This window comes from Hypanus sabinus (genome assembly GCF_030144855.1).
Source record: "Hypanus sabinus isolate sHypSab1 chromosome 1 unlocalized genomic scaffold, sHypSab1.hap1 SUPER_1_unloc_5, whole genome shotgun sequence".
In the NCBI taxonomy this organism is placed as follows: Eukaryota; Metazoa; Chordata; class Chondrichthyes; order Myliobatiformes; family Dasyatidae; genus Hypanus; species Hypanus sabinus.
In genome coordinates, this window is record NW_026778912.1 from 308,097 (window position 1) to 331,016 (window position 22,920).

General features: G+C 55.8%; 1 protein-coding gene across 2 annotated transcripts in view; it reads left to right on the plus strand.

Moving 5' to 3' along the window:
- The window catches only part of psenen (presenilin enhancer, gamma-secretase subunit), a 55,998-nt gene extending 35,054 nt beyond the window's left edge, over positions 1-20,944 (plus strand). For both annotated transcript variants that reach the window (XM_059957456.1, XM_059957457.1), the window contains exons 3-4: positions 19,781-19,885; positions 20,730-20,944. In XM_059957456.1, the coding sequence (XP_059813439.1) occupies positions 19,781-19,885; positions 20,730-20,869 (245 nt within the window). In that variant the 3' untranslated portion in view covers positions 20,870-20,944. The remainder of the gene's footprint in view (positions 1-19,780; positions 19,886-20,729) is intronic.
- The last annotated feature ends 1,976 nt before the right edge of the window (positions 20,945-22,920 follow it).

Below are 22,920 nucleotides of genomic sequence, written 5' to 3' on the forward strand. Positions count from 1 at the left end.
TAGAGGTGGAGGGGGACGAGGTACACAGATGAGAGAGGTGGAGGTGGACGAGGTACACAGATGAGAGAGGTGGAGGGGGACTAGGTACACAGATGGGAGAGGTGGAGGGGGACGAGGTACACAGCTTTGAGAGCTGTAGGGGGACTAGTTACACAGATGGGAGTGGTGGAGGGGGACTAGGTACACAGATGGGACAGGTGGAGGGGGACTAGGTACACAGCTTTGAGAGGTGGTGGGGGTCTCGGTTCACAGATTGGGGAGGTGGAGGGGGACTAGGTACACAGATGGGACAGGTGGAGGGGGACTAGGTACACAGCTTGGAGAGGTGGAGGGGGACTATGTACACAGATGGGAGAGGTGGAGGGGGACGAGGTACACAGCTTGGAGAGGTGGAGGGGGTCTAGGTACACAGATGGGGGAGGTGGAGGGGCACTAGGTACACAGATGGGACAGGTGGAGGGGGACTAGGTACACAGATGGCAGAGGTGGAGGGGGTCTAGGTACACAGATGGGAGAGGTGGAGGGGGACTAGGTACACAGCTTGGAGAGGTGGAGGGGGACGAGGTACACAGATGGGAGAGGTGGACGGGGACTAGGTACACAGATGGGAGAGGTGGAGGGGGACTAGGTACGCAGCTTGGAGAGGTGGAAGGGGACAAGGTAGACAGATTGGAGAGGTGGAGGGGGAGTAGGTACACAGATGGGAGAGGTGGAGGGGGACTAGGTACACAGATTGCAAAGGAGGAGGGGGACAAGGTAGACAGCTTTGAGAGGTGGAGGGGGACTAGGTACACAGATCTTGGAGAGGTGGAGGGGGACTAGGTACACAGATTGCAGAGGGGGAGGGGGTCTACACAGATGGGAGAGGTGGAGGGGGACGAGGTACACAGATCTTGGAGAGGTGGAGGGGGACTAGGTACACAGATTGCAGAGGTGGAGGGGGACTAGGTAACCAGATCTTGGAGAGGTGGAGGGGGACTAGGTACACAGCTTGCAGAGGTGGAGGGGGAACTAGGTACACAGATGGGACAGGTGGAGGGGGACTAGGAACAGCTTTGAGAGGTGGAGGGGGACTAGGTACACAGATCTTGGAGAGGTGGAGGGGGACTAGGTAGATTGCAGAGGTGGAGGGGGACTAGGTACACAGCTTGGAGAGGTGGAGGGGGATGAGGTATACAGATAGCTGTGGTGGAGGGGGACCAGGTAGACAGCTTCGAGAGGTGGCGGGGGACGAGGTACACAGATGGGAGAGGTGGAGGGGGACTGGGTACACAGATGGGAGAGGTGGAGGGGGACGAGGTACACAGCTTTGAGAGGTGGAGGGTGACTAGGTACACAGATGGGAGAGGTGGAGGGGGACTAGGTACACAGATGGGAGAGGTGGAGGGGTACTAGGTACGATGTTGGGGAGGTGGAGGGGGACTGGGTACACAGATGGGAGAGGTGGAGCGGGACTAGGTACGCAGATTGCAGAGGTGGAGGGGGACTAGGTACACAGCTTTGAGAGGTGGAGTGGGACTAGGTACACAGATCTTGGAGAGGTGGAGGGGGACAAGGTACACAGATTGCAGAGGTGGAGGGGGACTAGGTACACAGCTTTGAGAGGTGGAGGGGGACTAGGTACACAGATTGCAGAGGTGGAGGGCGACTAGGTACACAGATGGGAGAGGTGGAGGGGGACGAGGTACACAGATTTTGGAGAGGTGGAGGGGGACTAGGTACAGATTTCAGAGGTGGAGGGGGACTAGGTACACAGATCTTGGAGAGGTGGAGGGGGACAAGGTAGGCAGATGGGAGAGGTGGAGGTCGTCTAGGTTCACAGATGGGGGAGGTGGAGGGGGTCTAGGTACACAGCTTTGAGAGGTGGAGGGGGACTAGGTACACAGATCTTTGAGAGGTGGAGGGGGACTAGGTACACAGATGGGAGAGGTGGAGGGCGACTAGGTACACAGATGGGAGAGGTGGAGGGGGACTAGGTACGATGTTGGGGAGGTGGAGGGGGACTGGGTACACAGATGGGAGAGTTGGAGCGGGACTATGTACACAGATTGCAGAGGTGGAGGGGGACTAGGTACATTGCTTTGAGAGGTGGAGGGAGACTAGGTACACAGATCTTGGAGAGGTGGAGGGTTACTAGGTACACAGATTGCAGAGGTGGTGGGGGACTAAGTACACAGCTTTGAGAGGTGGAGGGGGACTAGGTACACAGATGGGAGAGGTGGAGGGCGACTAGGTACACAGATGGGAGAGGTGGAGGGGGACTAGGTACACAGCTTTGAGAGGTGGAGGGGGACTAGGTACACAGATTGCAGAGGTGGAGGGCGACTAGGTACACAGATGGGAGAGGTGGAGGGGTCGAGGTACACAGATCTTGGAGAGGTGGAGGGGGACTAGGTACACGCATGGGAGAGGTGGAGCGGGACTAGGTACACAGATGGGACAGGTGGAGGGGGACTAGGAACACAGCTTTGAGAGGTGGAGGGGGACTAGGTACACAGATCTTGGAGAGGTGGAGTGGGAGTGGGTACACAGATGGTAGAGGTGGAGGGGGACGAGGTACACAGATGAGAGAGGTGGAGGTGGACGAGGTACACAGATGAGAGAGGTGGAGGGGGACTAGGTACACAGATGGGAGAGGTGGAGGGGGACGAGGTACACAGCTTTGAGAGCTGTAGGGGGACTAGTTACACAGATGGGAGTGGTGGAGGGGGACTAGGTACACAGATGGGACAGGTGGAGGGGGACTAGGTACACAGCTTTGAGAGGTGGTGGGGGTCTCGGTTCACAGATTGGGGAGGTGGAGGGGGACTAGGTACACAGATGGGACAGGTGGAGGGGGACTAGGTACACAGCTTGGAGAGGTGGAGGGGGACTATGTACACAGATGGGAGAGGTGGAGGGGGACGAGGTACACAGCTTGGAGAGGTGGAGGGGGTCTAGGTACACAGATGGGGGAGGTGGAGGGGCACTAGGTACACAGATGGGACAGGTGGAGGGGGACTAGGTACACAGATGGCAGAGGTGGAGGGGGTCTAGGTACACAGATGGGAGAGGTGGAGGGGGACTAGGTACACAGCTTGGAGAGGTGGAGGGGGACGAGGTACACAGATGGGAGAGGTGGACGGGGACTAGGTACACAGATGGGAGAGGTGGAGGGGGACTAGGTACGCAGCTTGGAGAGGTGGAAGGGGACAAGGTAGACAGATTGGAGAGGTGGAGGGGGAGTAGGTACACAGATGGGAGAGGTGGAGGGGGACTAGGTACACAGATTGCAAAGGAGGAGGGGGACAAGGTAGACAGCTTTGAGAGGTGGAGGGGGACTAGGTACACAGATCTTGGAGAGGTGGAGGGGGACTAGGTACACAGATTGCAGAGGGGGAGGGGGTCTACACAGATGGGAGAGGTGGAGGGGGACGAGGTACACAGATCTTGGAGAGGTGGAGGGGGACTAGGTACACAGATTGCAGAGGTGGAGGGGGACTAGGTAACCAGATCTTGGAGAGGTGGAGGGGGACTAGGTACACAGCTTGCAGAGGTGGAGGGGGAACTAGGTACACAGATGGGACAGGTGGAGGGGGACTAGGAACAGCTTTGAGAGGTGGAGGGGGACTAGGTACACAGATCTTGGAGAGGTGGAGGGGGACTAGGTAGATTGCAGAGGTGGAGGGGGACTAGGTACACAGCTTGGAGAGGTGGAGGGGGATGAGGTATACAGATAGCTGTGGTGGAGGGGGACCAGGTAGACAGCTTCGAGAGGTGGCGGGGGACGAGGTACACAGATGGGAGAGGTGGAGGGGGACTGGGTACACAGATTGGAGAGGTGGAGGGGGACTAGGTACACAGATGGGAGAGGTGGAGCGGGACTAGGTACACAGCTTTGAGAGATGGAGGGGGACTAGGTACACAGATCTTGGAGAGGTGGAGGGGGACTAGGTACACAGATGAGAGAGGTGGAGGGGGACGAGGTACACAGCTTGGAGAGGTGGAGGGCGACGAGGTACACAGCTTGGAGAGGTGGAGGGGGACCAGGTACACAGCTTCGAGAGGTGGAGGGGGACGAGGTACACAGCTTGGAGAGGTGGAGGGGGACTAGGTACACAGCTGGGAGAGGTGGAGGGGGACTAAGTACACAGATCTTGGAGAGGTGGAGGGGGTCTAGTTACAGAGCTTGGAGAGCTGGAGGGGGATTAGGTACACAGCTTTGAGAGGTGGAGTGGGACTATGTACAGATCTTGGAGAGGTGGAGGGGGACTAGGTACTGATGGAAGAGGTGGAAGGTGACAATATACAAAGATGGGAGAGGTGGAGGGGGACTACATACACAGCGGAGAGGTTGAGGGGGATGTTACATAGATGGGAGAGGTGGAGGAAGACTAGGTACACAGCTTGGAGAGGTGGAGGGGTACTCGGTACACAGATGGGAGAGGTGGAAGGTGACAATATACACAGATGGCAGACGTGGAGGGGGACTAGGTACACAGCGGAGAGGTTGAGGGGGATGTTACATAGATGGGAGAGGTGGAGGGGGGACTAGGTACACAGACTGCAGAGGTGGAGGGGGACTAGGTACGCAGATCTTGGAGAGGTGGAGGGGGACTAGGTACACAGATGGGAGAGGTGGAGGGGGACGAGGTACACAGCTTGGATAGGTGGAGGGGGACTAGGTACACAGATGGGAGAGGTGGAGGGAGACTAGCTACACAGATGGGAGAGGTGGACGGGAACTAGGTACGATGTTGGAGAGGTGGAGGGAGACGAGGTACACAGATGGGAGATGTGGATGGGGACTAGTTTCACGGATGGGAGAGGTGTACGGGGACCAGGTACACAGATGGGAGAGGTTGCGGGGACTAGGTACACACATTGCAGAGGTGGAGGGGTACTAGGTACACAGATTTCAGAGGTGGAGGGCGACTAGGTACACAGATGGCAGAGGCGGAGGGGGACCAGGTATATAGCTGGGAGAGGTGGAGGGGGACCAGATACATAGATGGGAGAGGTGGACGGGGACGAGTTACGCAGATGGGAGAGGTGGACGGGGACAAGGTACACAGATCTTGGAGAGGTGGAGGGGGTCTAGTTACAGAGCTTGGAGAGCTGGAGGGGGATTAGGTACACAGCTTTGAGAGGTGGAGTGGGACTATGTACAGATCTTGGAGAGGTGGAGGGGGACTAGGTACACAGATGGGAGAGGTGGAGGGGGACTAGGTACACAGCTTGGAGAGGTGGAGGGGGAACTAGGTACACAGATGGGACAGGTGGAGGGGGACTAGGAACACTGCTTTGAGAGGTTGAGGGGGACTAGGTACGATGTTGGAGAGGTGGAGTGGGAGTGGGTACAGAGATGGTAGTGGTGGAGGGGGACGAGGTACACTGTTGAGAGAGGTGGAGGGGACGAGGTACACAGATGAGAGAGGTGGAGTGGGACGAGGTACACAGATGGGAGAGGTGGATGGGGACGAGGTACACAGATGGGACAGGTGGAGGGGGAATAGGTACGATGTTGGAGAGGTGGAGTGGGAGTGGGTACACAGATGGGAGATGTGGACAGAGAATATGTACACAGCTTGGAGGGGTGGAGGGGGACTAGGTACACAGCTTAGAGAGGTGGAGGGGTACTAGGTACACAGATTTCAGAGGTGGAGGGCGACTAGGTACACAGATGGCAGAGGCGGAGGGGGACCAGGTATATAGCTGGGAGAGGTGGAGGGGGACCAGATACATAGATGGGAGAGGTGGACGGGGACGAGTTACGCAGATGGGAGAGGTGGACGGGGACAAGGTACACAGATCTTGGAGAGGTGGAGGGGGTCTAGTTACAGAGCTTGGAGAGCTGGAGGGGGATTAGGTACACAGCTTTGAGAGGTGGAGTGGGACTATGTACAGATCTTGGAGAGGTGGAGGGGGACTAGGTACACAGATGGGAGAGGTGGAGGGGGACTAGGTACACAGCTTGGAGAGGTGGAGGGGGAACTAGGTACACAGATGGGACAGGTGGAGGGGGACTAGGAACACTGCTTTGAGAGGTTGAGGGGGACTAGGTACGATGTTGGAGAGGTGGAGTGGGAGTGGGTACAGAGATGGTAGTGGTGGAGGGGGACGAGGTACACTGTTGAGAGAGGTGGAGGGGACGAGGTACACAGATGAGAGAGGTGGAGTGGGACGAGGTACACAGATGGGAGAGGTGGATGGGGACGAGGTACACAGATGGGACAGGTGGAGGGGGAATAGGTACGATGTTGGAGAGGTGGAGTGGGAGTGGGTACACAGATGGGAGATGTGGACAGAGAATATGTACACAGCTTGGAGGGGTGGAGGGGGACTAGGTACACAGCTTAGAGAGGTGGAGGGGGACGAGGTACACAGCTTTGAGAGGTGGAGGGTGACTTGGTATACAGATGGGTGTGGTGGAGGGGGACCAGGTACACAGCTTCGAGAGGTGGAGTGGGACGAGGTACACAGATGGGAGAGGTGGAGGGGTACTAGGTACGATGTTGGGGAGGTGGAGGGGGACTGGGTACACAGATGGGAGAGGTGGAGCGGGACTAGGTACACAGATTGCAGAGGTGGAGGAAGACTAGGTACACAGATTGCAGAGGTGGAGGCGGACTAGGTACACAGCATTGAGAGGAGGAGGGGGACGAGGTACACAGCTTGGAGAGGTTGAGGGGGATGTTACATAGATGGGAGAGGTAGAGGAAGACTAGGTACACAGATGGGAGAGTTGGAGGGAGACTAGCTACACAGATGGGAGAGGTGGAGGGAGACTCGGTACACAGATGGGAGAGGTGGAGGGGGACTAGGTACACAGCTTGGAGAGTTGGAAGGGGACGAGGTACACAGCTTTGAGAGGTGGAGTGGGAGTGGGTACACAGATGAGAGAGGTGGAGGGGGACGAGGTACACAGATGAGAGAGGTGGAGGGGGACGAGGTAGACAGCTTGGAGAGGTGGAGGGGGACTAGGTACACAGCTGGGAGAGGTGGAGGGGGACTAGGTACACAGCTTGGAGAGGTGGAGGGGGAACTAGGTACACAGATGGGACAGGTCGAGGGGGTCTAGGAACACTGCTTTGAGAGGTGGAGGGGGACTAGGTACGATGTTGGAGAGGTGGAGTGGGTACACAGATGAGAGAGGTGGAGTGGGACGAGGTACACAGATGGGAGAGGTGGATGGGGACGAGGTACACAGATGGGACAGGTGGATGGGGACGAAGTACACAGATGGGAGATGTAGAGGGGGAATAGGTACGATGTTGGGGAGGTGGAGTGGGAGTGGGTACACAGATGGGAGAGGTGGACAGAGAATATGTACACAGCTTGGAGAGGTGGAGGGGGACTAGGTACGATGTTGGGGAGGTGGAGGGGGACTGGGTACACAGATGGGAGAGGTGGAGGGGGACTAGGTACACAGATCTTGGAGAGGTGGAGGGGGACTAGGTACACAGATGAGAGAGGTGGAGGGGAACGAGGTACACAGATGGGAGAGGTGGAGGGCGACGAGGTACACAGCTTGGAGAGGTGGAGGGGGACCAGGTACACAGCTTCGAGAGGTGGAGGGGGATGAGGTACACAGATGGGAGAGGTGGAGGGGGACTAGGTACACAGCTTGGAGAGGTGGAGGGGGACTAGGTACACAGATGGGAGAGGTGGAGGGGGACGAGGTACACAGATGGGAGAGGTGGAGGGGGACGAGGTAGACAGCTTGGAGAGGTGGAGGGGGACTAGGTACACAGATGGGAGAGGTGGAGGGGGACGAGGTACACAGATGGGAGAGGTGGAGGGGGACGAGGTAGACAGCTTGGAGAGGTGGAGGGGGACTAGGTACACAGATGGGAGAGGTGGAGGGGGACTAGGTACAGAGCTTGGAGAGGTGGAGGGGGATCTAGGTACACAGATGGGACAGGTGGAGGGGGACTAGGAACACTGCTTTGAGAGGTGGAGGGGGACTAGGTACGATGTTGGAGAGGTGGAGTGGGTACACAGATGAGAGAGGTGGAGTGGGACGAGGTACACAGATGTGAGAGGTGGATGGGGACGAGGTACACAGATGGGACAGGTGGATGGGGACGAAGTACACAGATGGGAGATGTAGAGGGGGAATAGGTACGATGTTGGAGAGGTGGAGTGGGAGTGGGTACACAGATGGGAGAGGTGGACAGAGAATATGTACACAGCTTGGAGAGGTGGAGGGGGACTAGGTACACAGATGGGAGAGGTGGAGGGGGACTAGGTACACAGCTTGGAGAGGTGGAGGGGGAACTAGGTACACAGATGGGAGAGGTGGAGGGGGACTAGGTACACAGCTTGGAGAGGTGGAGGGGGACTAGGTACACAGATGGGAGAGGTGGAGGGGGATGAGGTACACAGATTTCAGAGGTGGAGGGCGACTAGGTACACAGATGGGAGAGGCGGAGGGGGCCAGGTATATAGCTGGGAGAGGTGGAGGGGGACCAGATACATAGATGGGAGAGGTGGAGGGGGACGAGGTACGCAGATGGGGGAGGTGGAGGGGGACTAGTTACACAGCTTGGAGAGGTGGAGGGGGACTAGGTACACAGATGGGAGAGGTGGAGGGGGACGAGGTACACAGCTTGGAGAGGTGGAGGGGGACTAGGTAGACAGATGGGAGAGGTGGAGGGGGACGAGGTACACAGCTTGGAGAGGTGGAGGGGGACTAGGTACACAGATGGGAGAGGTGGAGGGGGACTAGGTACACAGCTGGGAGAGTTGGAGTGGGACGAGGTACACAGATGGGAGAGGTTGAGGGGGACTAGGTACACAGATGGCAGAGGTGGAGGAGGACTAGGTACACAGCTGGGAGAGGTCGAGGGGGACGAGGTACACAGATGGGAGATGTGGAGGGGGACTAGGTACACAGATGGGGGAGGTGGAGGGGGACTATGTACGCAGCTGGCAGAGGTGGTGGGGGTCTAGGTACACAGCTTTGAGAGGTGGAGGGGTACTAGGTACACAGATCTTGGAGAGGTGGAGGGGGACTAGGTACACAGAATAGAGAGGTGGAGGGGGACCAGGTACACAGCTTCGAGAGGTGGAGGGGGACGAGGTACACAGATGGGAGAGGTGGACGGGGACGAGGTACACAGATGGGAGAGGCGGAGGGGGACCAGGTACACAGCTTTGAGAGGTGGAGTGGGAGTAGGTACACAGATCTTGGAGAGGTAGAGGGGGACTAGTTACACAGCTTTGAGAGGTGGAGGGGGACGAGGTACACAGATGGCAGAGATGGAGGGGGACTAGGTAAACAGCTTGGGGAGGTGGAGGGGGACGAGGTACACAGATGGGAGAGGTTGAGGGGGACTAGGTACATAGATGGCAGAGGTGGAGGAGGACTAGGTACACAGCTGGGAGAGGTCGAGGCGGACGAGGTACACAGATGGGAGAGGTGGAGGGGGACTAGTTACACAGATGGGACAGTGGAGCGGGACTAGGTACACAGATGGGGGAGGTGGAGGGGGACTAGGTACACAGCTTGGAGAGGTCGAGGGGAACTAGTTACACAGATGGGACAGGTGGAGCGGGACTAGGTACACAGCTGGCAGAGGTGGTGGGGATCTAGGTACATAGATGGGAGAGGTGGTGGGGGACTAGGTACACAGCTTCGAGAGGTGGAGGGGGACTAGGTACACAGATGGGAGAGGTGGAGGGGGACGAGGTACACAGATGGGAGAGGTGGAGGGGGACTAGGTACACAGCTTGGAGAGGTGGAGGGGTACTAGGTATAGATCTTGGAGAGGTGGAGGGGGACTAGGTACACAGAATAGAGAGGTGGAGGGGGACCAGGTACACAGCTTCGAGAGGTGGAGGGGGACAAGGTACACAGGTGGGAAACGTGGAGGGGTACTAGTTACGATGTTGGAGAGGTGGAGGGGGACTGGGTACACAGATGTGAGAGGTGGACGGGGACGAGGTACACAGATGGGAGAGGTGGAGGGGGAGTAGGTACACAGATCTTGGAGAGGTGGAGGGGGACTAGTTACACAGATGGGAGAGGTGGATGGGGACGAGGTACACAGATGGAAGAGGTGGAGGGGGACGAGGTACACAGATGGGAGAGGTGGATGGGGACGAGGTACACAGATGGAAGAGGTGGAGGGGGACGAGGTACACACAAGAGGAGAGGTGGAGGGGGACGAGGTACACAGATGGGAGAGTTGGAGGGGGACTAGGTACACGGATGGGAGAGGTGGAGGGGGACTAGGTACACAGCTGGGAGAGGTGGAGGGGGACTAAGTACACAGATCTTGGAGAGGTGGAGGGGGTCTAGTTACAGAGCTTGGAGAGCTGGAGGGGGATTAGGTACACAGCTTTGAGAGGTGGAGTGGGACTATGTACAGATCTTGGAGAGGTGGAGGGGGACTAGGTACTGATGGAAGAGGTGGAAGGTGACAATATACAAAGATGGGAGAGGTGGAGGGGGACTACGTACACAGCGGAGAGGTTGAGGGGGATGTTACATAGATGGGAGAGGTGGAGGAAGACTAGGTACACAGCTTGGAGAGGTGGAGGGGTACTCGGTACACAGATGGGAGAGGTGGAAGGTGACAATATACACAGATGGCAGACGTGGAGGGGGACTAGGTACACAGCGGAGAGGTTGAGGGGGATGTTACATAGATGGGAGAGGTGGAGGGGGGACTAGGTACACAGACTGCAGAGGTGGAGGGGGACTAGGTACACAGATCTTGGAGAGGTGGAGGGGGACTAGGTACACAGATGGGAGAGGTGGAGGGGGACGAGGTACTCAGCTTGGATAGGTGGAGGGGGACTAGGTACACAGATGGGAGAGGTGGAGGGAGACTAGCTACACAGATGGGAGAGGTGGACGGGAAATAGGTACGATGTTGGAGAGATGGAGGGAGACGAGGTACACAGATGGGAGATGTGGATGGGGACTAGTTACACAGATGGGAGAGGTGTACGGGGACCAGGTACACAGATGGGAGAGGTTGCGGGGACTAGGTACACACATTGCAGAGGTGGAGGGGTACTAGGTACACAGATGGGAGAGGTGGAGGGGGACGAGGTACTCAGCTTGGATAGGTGGAGGGGGACTAGGTACACAGATGGGAGAGGTGGAGGGGGACGAGGTACACAGATGAGAGAGGTGGAGGGGGACGAGGTACACAGCTTGGAGAGGTGGAGGGGGACTAGGTACACAGATCTTGGAGAGGTGGAGGGGGACTAGGTACACAGAATAGAGAGGTGGAGGGGGACCAGGTACACAGCTTCGAGAGGTGGAGGGGGACGAGGTACACAAATGGGAGAGGTGGACGGGGACGAGGTACACAGATGGGAGAGGCGGAGGGGGACCAGGTACACAGCTTTGAGAGGTGGAGTGGGAGTAGGTACACAGATCTTGGAGAGGTAGAGGGGGACTAGTTACACAGCTTTGAGAGGTGGAGGGGGACGAGGTACACAGATGGCAGAGATGGAGGGGGACTAGGTAAACAGCTTGGGGAGGTGGAGGGGGACGAGGTACACAGATGGGAGAGGTTGAGGGGGACTAGGTACATAGATGGCAGAGGTGGAGGAGGACTAGGTACACAGCTGGGAGAGGTCGAGGCGGACGAGGTACACAGATGGGAGAGGTGGAGGGGGACTAGTTACACAGATGGGACAGTGGAGCGGGACTAGGTACACAGATGGGGGAGGTGGAGGGGGACTAGGTACAGCTTGGAGAGGTGGAGGGGAACTAGTTACACAGATGGGACAGGTGGAGCGGGACTAGGTACACAGCTGGCAGAGGTGGTGGGGGTCTAGGTACATAGATGGGAGAGGTGGTGGGGGACTAGGTACACAGCTTCGAGAGGTGGAGGGGGACTAGGTACACAGATGGGAGAGGTGGAGGGGGACGAGGTACACAGATGGGAGAGGTGGAGGGGGACTAGGTACACAGCTTGGAGAGGTTGAGGGGTACTAGGTATAGATCTTGGAGAGGTGGAGGGGGACTAGGTACACAGAATAGAGAGGTGGAGGGGGACCAGGTACACAGCTTCGAGAGGTGGAGGGGGACAAGGTACACAGGTGGGAAACGTGGAGGGGTACTAGTTACGATGTTGGAGAGGTGGAGGGGGACTGGGTACACAGATGTGAGAGGTGGACGGGGACGAGGTACACAGATGGGAGAGGTGGAGGGGGAGTAGGTACACAGATCTTGGAGAGGTGGAGGGGGACTAGTTACACAGATGGGAGAGGTGGATGGGGACGAGGTACACAGATGGAAGAGGTGGAGGGGGACGAGGTACACAGATGGGAGAGGTGGATGGGGACGAGGTACACAGATGGAAGAGGTGGAGGGGGACGAGGTACACACAAGAGGAGAGGTGGAGGGGGACGAGGTACACAGATGGGAGAGTTGGAGGGGGACTAGGTACAACGGATGGGAGAGGTGGAGGGGGACTAGGTACACAGCTGGGAGAGGTGGAGGGGGACTAAGTACACAGATCTTGGAGAGGTGGAGGGGGTCTAGTTACAGAGCTTGGAGAGCTGGAGGGGGATTAGGTACACAGCTTTGAGAGGTGGAGTGGGACTATGTACAGATCTTGGAGAGGTGGAGGGGGACTAGGTACTGATGGAAGAGGTGGAAGGTGACAATATACAAAGATGGGAGAGGTGGAGGGGGACTACGTACACAGCGGAGAGGTTGAGGGGTATGTTACATAGATGGGAGAGGTGGAGGAAGACTAGGTACACAGCTTCGAGAGGTGGAGGGGTACTCGGTACACAGATGGGAGAGGTGGAAGGTGACAATATACACAGATGGCAGACGTGGAGGGGGACTAGGTACACAGCGGAGAGGTTGAGGGGGATGTTACATAGATGGGAGAGGTGGAGGGGGGACTAGGTACACAGACTGCAGAGGTGGAGGGGGACTAGGTACACAGATCTTGGAGAGGTGGAGGGGGCTAGGTACACAGATGGGAGAGGTGGAGGGGGACGAGGTACTCAGCTTGGATAGGTGGAGGGGGACTAGGTACACAGATGGGAGAGGTGGAGGGAGACTAGCTACACAGATGGGAGAGGTGGACGGGAACTAGGTACGATGTTGGAGAGGTGGAGGGAGACGAGGTACACAGATGGGAGATGTGGATGGGGACTAGTTACACAGATGGGAGAGGTGTACGGGGACCAGGTACACAGATGGGAGAGGTTGCGGGGACTAGGTACACACATTGCAGAGGTGGAGGGGTACTAGGTACACAGATTTCAGAGGTGGAGGGCGACTAGGTACACAGATGGCAGAGGCGGAGGGGGACCAGGTATATAGCTGGGAGAGGTGGAGGGGGACCAGATACATAGATGGGAGAGGTGGACGTGGACGAGTTACGCAGATGGGAGAGGTGGACGGGGACAAGGTACACAGATCTTGGAGAGGTGGAGGGGGTCTAGTTACAGAGCTTGGAGAGCTGGAGGGGGATTAGGTACACAGCTTTGAGAGGTGGAGTGGGACTATGTACAGATCTTGGAGAGGTGGAGGGGGACTAGGTACACAGCGGAGAGGTTGAGGGGGATGTTACATAGATGGGAGAGGTGGAGGGGGACTAGGTACACAGATGGGAGAGGTGGAGGGGGACTAGGCACACAGATGGGAGAGGTGGAGGGGGACGAGGTACACAGCTTGGATAGGTGGAGGGGGACTAGGTACACAGATGGGAGAGGTGTACGGGGACCAGGTACTCAGATGGGAGAGGTTGCGGGGACTAGGTACACACATTGCAGAGGTGGAGGGGGACTAGTTACACAGATTTCAGAGGTGGATGGCGACTAGGTACACAGATGGCAGAGGCGGAGAGGGACCAGGTATATAGCTGGGAGAGGTGGAGGGGGACCAGATACATAGATGGGAGAGGTGTACGGGGACCAGGTACACAGATGGGAGAGGTTGCGAGGACTAGGTACACACATTGCAGAGGTGGAGGGGGACTAGTTACACAGATTTCAGAGGTGGAGGGCGACTAGGTACACAGATGGCAGAGGCGGAGAGGGACCAGGTATATAGCTGGGAGAGGTGGAGGGGGACCAGATACATAGATGGGAGAGGTGGACGGGGACGAGTTACGCAGATGGGAGTGGTGGAGGGGGTCTAGGTACACAGATTGGAGAGGTGGAGGGGGACGAGGTACACAGCTTGGAGAGGTGGAGGGGGACTAGGTACACAGATGGGAGAGGTGGAGGGGGACGAGGTACACAGCTTGGAGAGGTGGAGGGGGACTAGGTACACAGATTGCAGAGGTGGAGGGGGACTAGGTACACAGATCTTGGAGAGGTGGAGGGGGACAAGGTAGACAGATGGGAGAGGTGGAGGGGGTCTTGGTTCACAGATGGGGGAGGTGGAGGGGGACTAGGTACACAGATGGGAGAGGTGGAGGGGGACTAGGTACACAGATGGGAGAGGTGGAGGGGGACGAGGTACACAGCTTGGATAGGTGGAGGGGGACTAGGTACACAGATGGGAGAGGTGGAGGGAGACTAGCTACACAGATGGGAGAGGTGGACGGGAACTAGGTACGATGTTGGAGAGGTGGAGGGAGACGAGGTACACAGATGGGAGATGTGGATGGGGACTAGTTACACAGATGGGAGAGGTGTACGGGGACCAGGTACACAGATGGGAGAGGTTGCGGGGACTAGGTACACACATTGCAGAGGTGGAGGGGTACTAGGTACACAGATTTCAGAGGTGGAGGGCGACTAGGTACACAGATGGCAGAGGCGGAGGGGGACCAGGTATATAGCTGGGAGAGGTGGAGGGGGACCAGATACATAGATGGGAGAGGTGGACGGGGACGAGTTACGCAGATGGGAGAGGTGGACGGGGACAAGGTACACAGATCTTGGAGAGGTGGAGGGGGTCTAGTTACAGAGCTTGGAGAGCTGGAGGGGGATTAGGTACACAGCTTTGAGAGGTGGAGTGGGACTATGTACAGATCTTGGAGAGGTGGAGGGGGACTAGGTACACAGCGGAGAGGTTGAGGGGGATGTTACATAGATGGGAGAGGTGGAGGGGGACTAGGTACACAGATGGGAGAGGTGGAGGGGGACTAGGCACACAGATGGGAGAGGTGGAGGGGGACGAGGTACACAGCTTGGATAGGTGGAGGGGGACTAGGTACACAGATGGGAGAGGTGTACGGGGACCAGGTACACAGATGGGAGAGGTTGCGGGGACTAGGTACACACATTGCAGAGGTGGAGGGGGACTAGTTACACAGATTTCAGAGGTGGAGGGCGACTAGGTACACAGATGGCAGAGGCGGAGAGGGACCAGGTATATAGCTGGGAGAGGTGGAGGGGGACCAGATACATAGATGGGAGAGGTGTACGGGGACCAGGTACACAGATGGGAGAGGTTGCGGGGACTAGGTACACACATTGCAGAGGTGGAGGGGGACTAGTTACACAGATTTCAGAGGTGGAGGGGTATGTTACATAGATGGGAGGGGTGGAGGAAGACTAGGTACACAGATTTCAGAGGTGGAGGGGGACTAGGTACACAGATCTTGGAGAGGTGGAGGGGGACTAAGTACACAGATCTTGGAGAGGTGGACGGGGACTAGTTACAGAGCTTGGAGAGGTGGAGGGGGACTAGGTACACAGATGGGAGAGGTGGAGGGGGGACTAGGTACACAGATTGCAGAGGCGGAGGGGGACCAGGTACACAGCTTCGAGAGGTGGAGGGGGACGAGGTACACAGATGGGGGAGGTGGAGAGGGACTAGGTACACAGCTGGGAGAGGTGGACGGGGACTAGGTACACAGATGGGAGAGGTGGAGGGGGACGAGGTACACAGCTTGGAGAGGTGGAGGGGGACTAGGTACACAGATTGCAGAGGTGGAGGGGGACTAGGTACACAGATCTTGGAGAGGTGGAGGGGGACAAGGTAGACAGATGGGAGAGGTGGAGGGGGTCTTGGTTCACAGATGGGGGAGGTGGAGGGGGACTAGGTACACAGATGGGAGAGGTGGAGGGGGACTAGGTACACAGATGGGAGAGGTGGAGGGGGACGAGGTACACAGCTTGGATAGGTGGAGGGGGACTAGGTACACAGATGGGAGAGGTGGAGGGAGACTAGCTACACAGATGGGAGAGGTGGACGGGAACTAGGTACGATGTTGGAGAGGTGGAGGGAGACGAGGTACACAGATGGGAGATGTGGATGGGGACTAGTTACACAGATGGGAGAGGTGTACGGGGACCAGGTACACAGATGGGAGAGGTTGCGGGGACTAGGTACACACATTGCAGAGGTGGAGGGGTACTAGGTACACAGATTTCAGAGGTGGAGGGCGACTAGGTACACAGATGGCAGAGGCGGAGGGGGACCAGGTATATAGCTGGGGGAGGTGGAGGGGGACCAGATACATAGATGGGAGAGGTGGACGGGGACGAGTTACGCAGATGGGAGAGGTGGACGGGGACAAGGTACACAGATCTTGGAGAGGTGGAGGGGGTCTAGTTACAGAGCTTGGAGAGCTGGAGGGGGATTAGGTACACAGCTTTGAGAGGTGGAGTGGGACTATGTACAGATCTTGGAGAGGTGGAGGGGGACTAGGTACACAGCGGAGAGGTTGAGGGGGATGTTACATAGATGGGAGAGGTGGAGGGGGACTAGGTACACAGATGGGAGAGGTGGAGGGGGACTAGGCACACAGATGGGAGAGGTGGAGGGGGACGAGGTACACAGCTTGGATAGGTGGAGGGGGACTAGGTACACAGATGGGAGAGGTGTACGGGGACCAGGTACACAGATGGGAGAGGTTGCGGGGACTAGGTACACACATTGCAGAGGTGGAGGGGGACTAGTTACACAGATTTCAGAGGTGGAGGGCGACTAGGTACACAGATGGCAGAGGCGGAGAGGGACCAGGTATATAGCTGGGAGAGGTGGAGGGGGACCAGATACATAGATGGGAGAGGTGTACGGGGACCAGGTACACAGATGGGAGAGGTTGCGGGGACTAGGTACACACATTGCAGAGGTGGAGGGGGACTAGTTACACAGATTTCAGAGGTGGAGGGCGACTAGGTACACAGATGGCAGAGGCGGAGAGGGACCAGGTATATAGCTGGGAGAGGTGGAGGGGGACCAGATACATAGATGGGAGAGGTGGACGGGGACGAGTTACGCAGATGGGAGTGGTGGAGGGGGTCTAGGTACACAGATTGGAGAGGTGGAGGGGGACGAGGTACACAGCTTGGAGAGGTGGAGGGGGACTAGGTACACAGATGGGAGAGGTGGAGGGGGACGAATTACACAGCTTGGAGAGGTGGAGGGGGACTAGGTACACAGATGGGAGAGGTGGAGGGGGACCAGGTCCACAGCTTTGAGAGGTGGAGGGGGACCAGGTCCACAGCTTTGAGAGGTGGAGGGGGACTAGTTACACAGCTTTGAGAGGTGGAGGGGGTGTAGGTACACAGTTCTTGGAGAGGTGGAGGGGGACTAGTTACACAGCTTTGAGAGGTGGAGGGGGACTAGTTACACAGCTTTGAGAGGTGGAGGGGGTCTAGGTACACAGATTGGAGAGGTGGAGGGGGACGAGGTACACAGCTTGGAGAGGTGGAGGGGGACTAGGTACACAGATGGGAGAGGTGGAGGGGGACGAATTACACAGCTTGGAGAGGTGGAGGGGGACTAGGTACACAGATGGGAGAGGTGGAGGGGGACCAGGTCCACAGCTTTGAGAGGTGGAGGGGGACCAGGTCCACAGCTTTGAGAGGTGGAGGGGGACTAGTTACACAGCTTTGAGAGGTGGAGGGGGTGTAGGTACACAGATCTTGGAGAGGTGGAGGGGGACTAGTTACACAGCTTTGAGAGGTGGAGGGGGACTAGTTACACAGCTTTGAGAGGTGGAGGGGGACTAGGTGCACAGATGGAAGAGGTGGAAGGTGACAATATACAAAGATGGGAGAGGTGGAGGGGGACTACGTACACAGCGGAGAGGTTGAGGGGGTCTTGGTACACAGCTTGGAGAGGTGGAGGGGGACTAGGTACACAGATGGGAGAGGTGGAGGGGTATGTTACATAGATGGGAGGGGTGGAGGAAGACTAGGTACACAGATTTCAGAGGTGGAGGGGGACTAGGTACACAGATCTTGGAGAGGTGGAGGGGGACTAAGTACACAGATCTTGGAGAGGTGGACGGGGACTAGTTACAGAGCTTGGAGAGGTGGAGGGGGACTAGGTACACAGATGGGAGAGGTGGAGGGGGGACTAGGTACACAGATTGCAGAGGCGGAGGGGGACCAGGTACACAGCTTCGAGAGGTGGAGGGGGACGAGGTACACAGATGGGGGAGGTGGAGAGGGACTAGGTACACAGCTGGGAGAGGTGGACGGGGACTAGGTACACAGCTTGGAGAGGTGGAGGGGGACGAGGTACACAGCTTTGAGAGGTGGAGGGGGACGAGGTACACAGATGGGAGAGGTGGGGTGGGACTATGTACACAGATCTTGGAGAGGTGGAGGGGGACTAGTTACACAGATGGGAGAGGTGTAGGGGGACTAGGTACACAGATGGGAGAGGTGGACGGGGACTAGGTACACAGATGGCAGAGGTGGAGGGTGACTAGGTACACAGCTTGGAGAGGTGGAGGGGGACTAGGTACACAGCTTGGAGAGGTGGAGGGTGACTAGGTACACAGATTTCAGAGGTGGAGGGGGACTAGGTACACAGATTTCAGAGGCGGAGGGGCACCAGGTATCTAGCTGGGAGAGGTGGAGGGGGACTAGGTACACAGATGGGAGAGGTGGAGGGGGACTAGGTACACAGATGGGAGAGGTGGAGGGGGACTAGGTACACAGATGAGAGAGGTCGAGGGGGACTAGCTACACAGATGGGAGATCATGGAGGAATCTGGGCTGGGTGCAAGGAGAATACTCGGGAGAAGTCAGGCCAGCATGTTATTGTTTCCCCAATTATTAGACAGTCAAGATGAACAAAAGAGGAATAGTAAGGTGGTGTTCATTGTCCATTCAGAAATCTTATGTCGGAAGGGAGGGAGCTGTTCGTGAATTGTTGAATGTGGGTCTTTCTGAACCTCTAACCTGATGGTATTAATGAGATGAGGTTGAATGGTGAGGTTCTTTCATGATGGATGCCTCCTCCTCATGAATATCTGAGGGTGGGGAGGGTTGTGTCCGTGACGGTGGGGGGGTGGTGTGAGTGACGGTGGGGAGGGGGGTTTGTCTCTGTGACGGTGGGGAGGGTTGTCTCTGTGACGGTGGGGGGGGGGTTGTCTCCGTTATGGTAGGGGGGTGTGTTGTGTCCGTGATGGTTCTGAATGAGTCTTCGACCCTCTGCAGCCTCTTGTGAATCCTGTATTGGAGCCTCCACACCGGGAAGTGATGTAACTAGTGTCCAGCAGACATCTGTAGAAATGTGCTGGAGTCTTTGTTGGCGTTCAAACTCCTGATGAAATATAGCGTCGTGTTAGTAAACCAGTTGTGTGCCTTGCAATCGTTCGCTTGCCTGGTGAGCTGAGCTACTTGTTTGACACTTCATTGCTGTTCAGAGGCGTGTTTATCCAATCTCACCATTCCCCCCCCCCCCCCCCCCCCACCAAGACTCAGTCCTGTACAACTGCAGCCTGTGGAACATCATATTAATCCTTGCATTGCTGCCCCTCCTCCTCGAGTGACAATGAGGGATGAGGAGCAATGCCAGCCTTCACAGTGCATGGGTTCACCTTGACGGACAACGCGTGAACATCACCCTCACAGCAGGGCTGGTGCTGACAGGCTTTGTTTCCCTCTTTTCCAGGAGGATTTGCCCTGCTGCCTTTCCTTTGGCTGGTGAACGTGGTCTGGTTTTTTCGAGAGGCTTTCATGAAACCAGAGTTCAACGAACAGGTGCTGATAAAGAAATGTGAGTTATTTGTCACAGAGGGGTCAGTCCGGACAGCTCCACACCCTCACGGACCCTCTCTTCTCTGGGAAATATTACTGAAATCAGCCCTGACAGATCCCTTCACCTCTCCCTGTCTCTATGACCCCCATCCAGCCGCTATACCCCCCCATCCCTATAAACCCCTTTGGCCTCCATACCCCTGTCTCTGACACCCCTGTAACCAGTTCTTGAATGCCACTGTTCCCAATCTTCGGGCCCTCTGTCTGTGATCAGGGTGCAGGTTGGAGTGTTGTAATAGCTCAGTACAACAGGGGTGTCATTACTTGCAGGGTGTTTAATTTGTGGATGGGATCTGTTCTCTTGCAGAGTTTGACATGGTTTTTTTTAAAGAGAAAAACTGAAGATGCTGGAAATCCAAAGCAACACACAGAGAATGCTGGAGGAACTTAGTAGTTCAGACGGCATCTATGGAAAAGAATAAACAGTTAACTTTTCAGGGCAAGACTCTTCATCAGGACTGCAAAGGAAGGGGCTCAACCGAAAACTCTTTTCCAGTGATGCTGCCTGCCTGAACCAAGTTCCTCCAGCACTGTTAGTGTGTTGCTTTGAGTTTTTTTATTTTGGAGACGGGATGGACTGGGCATTTTAATTCTGGTGAGGGACGTGACAGGTATTTATTTCCAGTTTGGATTGGGGCAAGATGGGTGTTTATTTTAGGCATGGGCTAGGTCTGTTTATTCCTGGCTGGCTGTTCATTGCCGAGAGCGGATGTGGCAGCTGTTGAATTCTGGTATTATTTGAAGGACAGAAACGGTGCTGATTTTGTGCCCAGGCTCTGACAGACATCCCCTCCCGTCCACAGACGTGAAGTTCTCTGCACTAGGGCTGTTGCTGTGGGTCGCTGTCCTCACCACCTGGATCACCATCTACCAGACCTTCCGGCCCCAATGGGGAGCCGTTGGCGACTACATCTCCTTCACCATTCCCCTGGGCATCCCCTGATCAGTTGCCAGACAATGGAGCAAGGGTCTGGGGTGACGCTGCCTTCCCCACCCCCACCCCTGAAACACGGGACCAGTCTACAACCTCGGATTGATTGAAGATGGATGTCGGGATGTCGGGCACCTGGGACCTGAACGCCTGCTCTATCTCCTCAAAATACTCAGCCCTCCCCTCAGTCTTCTTTTCACTTGTCCCCATCCACATTCCGTCCTCTCCACTCCAACTCAACCCAATATACCCTCCTTCCCAATATCCCCTTCAATGAATTCCTAGCCTGTCTCCCCCTCCCCACTCCTGTCTCTCACCCCTCTTTGTTCTCCCCCCCCCATTCTCTCTGGCCACCTTTACCCCTCTTCCTCCCTTTCTGCCCTCTGACACCTTTTTTCCCCTATCTCCCTGCCCTCTCTCTGCATTTGAGTCCCTTTCACTGATCCTTCTCCTGTCTCTCCCTTCCAATTTCTTAGTCCCCTCTCCCTGCACTCTAAAACCCCACACCCTCTTGCCATCCTGGAACAGGAGCAGGGTGTAAATTTACTGAACTCTGATGCCCCATGTTGGGCAATGCTTCAGGCTGTGAGACTGTTTTTAATTACAGCACAAGACACACAGCCACTATCTTCTCAAGTTCTTCAGGAGATAAATGGCTGGATTAGAAACTATCATTAATCACTGAATAAACTGGTTGTAATTCATAATGCCTGTTTCCATGAGTACTGTCAGACTCAGAACATGTCATTGTGTGGGGGTGTGGCTGACACAGAACCCATCCTGTCGCCGAGTGGGGGAATCACACAGACCCCATCCTATCTAACACTATATTTCACACTGACCTCATTTCATTCTCCCCATATTTTCTCTAGAGCAGGGTGCTGGTGACTAAATCCTCTGCTACACAGTTTAGTCTGTGCCCCAGACTCAGTTACAGATTGATTAACATAAACCGCAATGTCACAGTTCCATGTTTTACAATGGCTTGGCAGTAAAAAGGTCGCTTGTTTAAAATAGCATTGGAATAGAACCCTTATCCCACGATGTTGTACCAAACCCATAACTAAATCAATACCTTCTCCTGCACATGAGAACAGTACAGGCCCTTCAGCCCACAGTCTTGCTGACCTTTTAACCTATCTAACCCCTTTCCTACACAGGTTTCCATTTTACTTTCATTTGTGTGCCCAAGAGATTCTTAAATATCCCTAATGTACCTGCCCGTACCACCATTCCTGAGAGTGCATTCTGTACACTTGCCACTCTGTATAAAAAAATGCTATCTCTGAAACACACCCTATACTTTCCTCCAATCACATTCAGATTTATTTATCACATGTATATTTAAATATTCAATGGAATGTGTTAACAACCAACACAATGACGTGTTAGAGGCAGCACACAAGTCACCACATATTAAAGACAATCAACTTAAAACGATGTCCTTTCACGTTAGGCATTGCCAGCCTTAATAAAAGTCTCCAGCTGTCCACTCTACTGTTGCCTCTTGTCACCTTGTAGACCTCTCACCCTCCTTCGCTCTGGAGAGAAAAGCCCTAGCTTGCTCAATCTATCCTCATAAGACATGCTGTCTAATCCAGACAGCATCCTAATAAATCTCAAACACGAAGAAATCTGCAGATGCTGGAAATTCAAACAACACACACAAAATGCTGGTGGAACACAGCAGGCCAGGCAGCGTCTATAGGGAGAAGCCCTGTCGACGTTTTGGGCCGAGACCCTTCGTCAGGATTAACTGAAAGGAAAGATATTAAGAGATCCTAATAAATCTCCTCTGCACCCTGTCCAAAGCTTCCATGTCTTTTCCATAATGAAGTGACCAGAACTGAACACTGTGCTCCAAGTGTGGTCTAACCAGGGTTTTTTAGAGCTGCAACATTATCTCACAGCTCTTGGAGTGTTGGACCAATACTCCATCAACCTTCTTAACATCCCTATCACCATTAACCTTGTACTCTGCCTTCCAAAGAATATCAGTTCACACTTTTCCAGCTCGGATTCCATCTGCCACATCTCAGCCCAGCTCTGCATCATGGATGTCC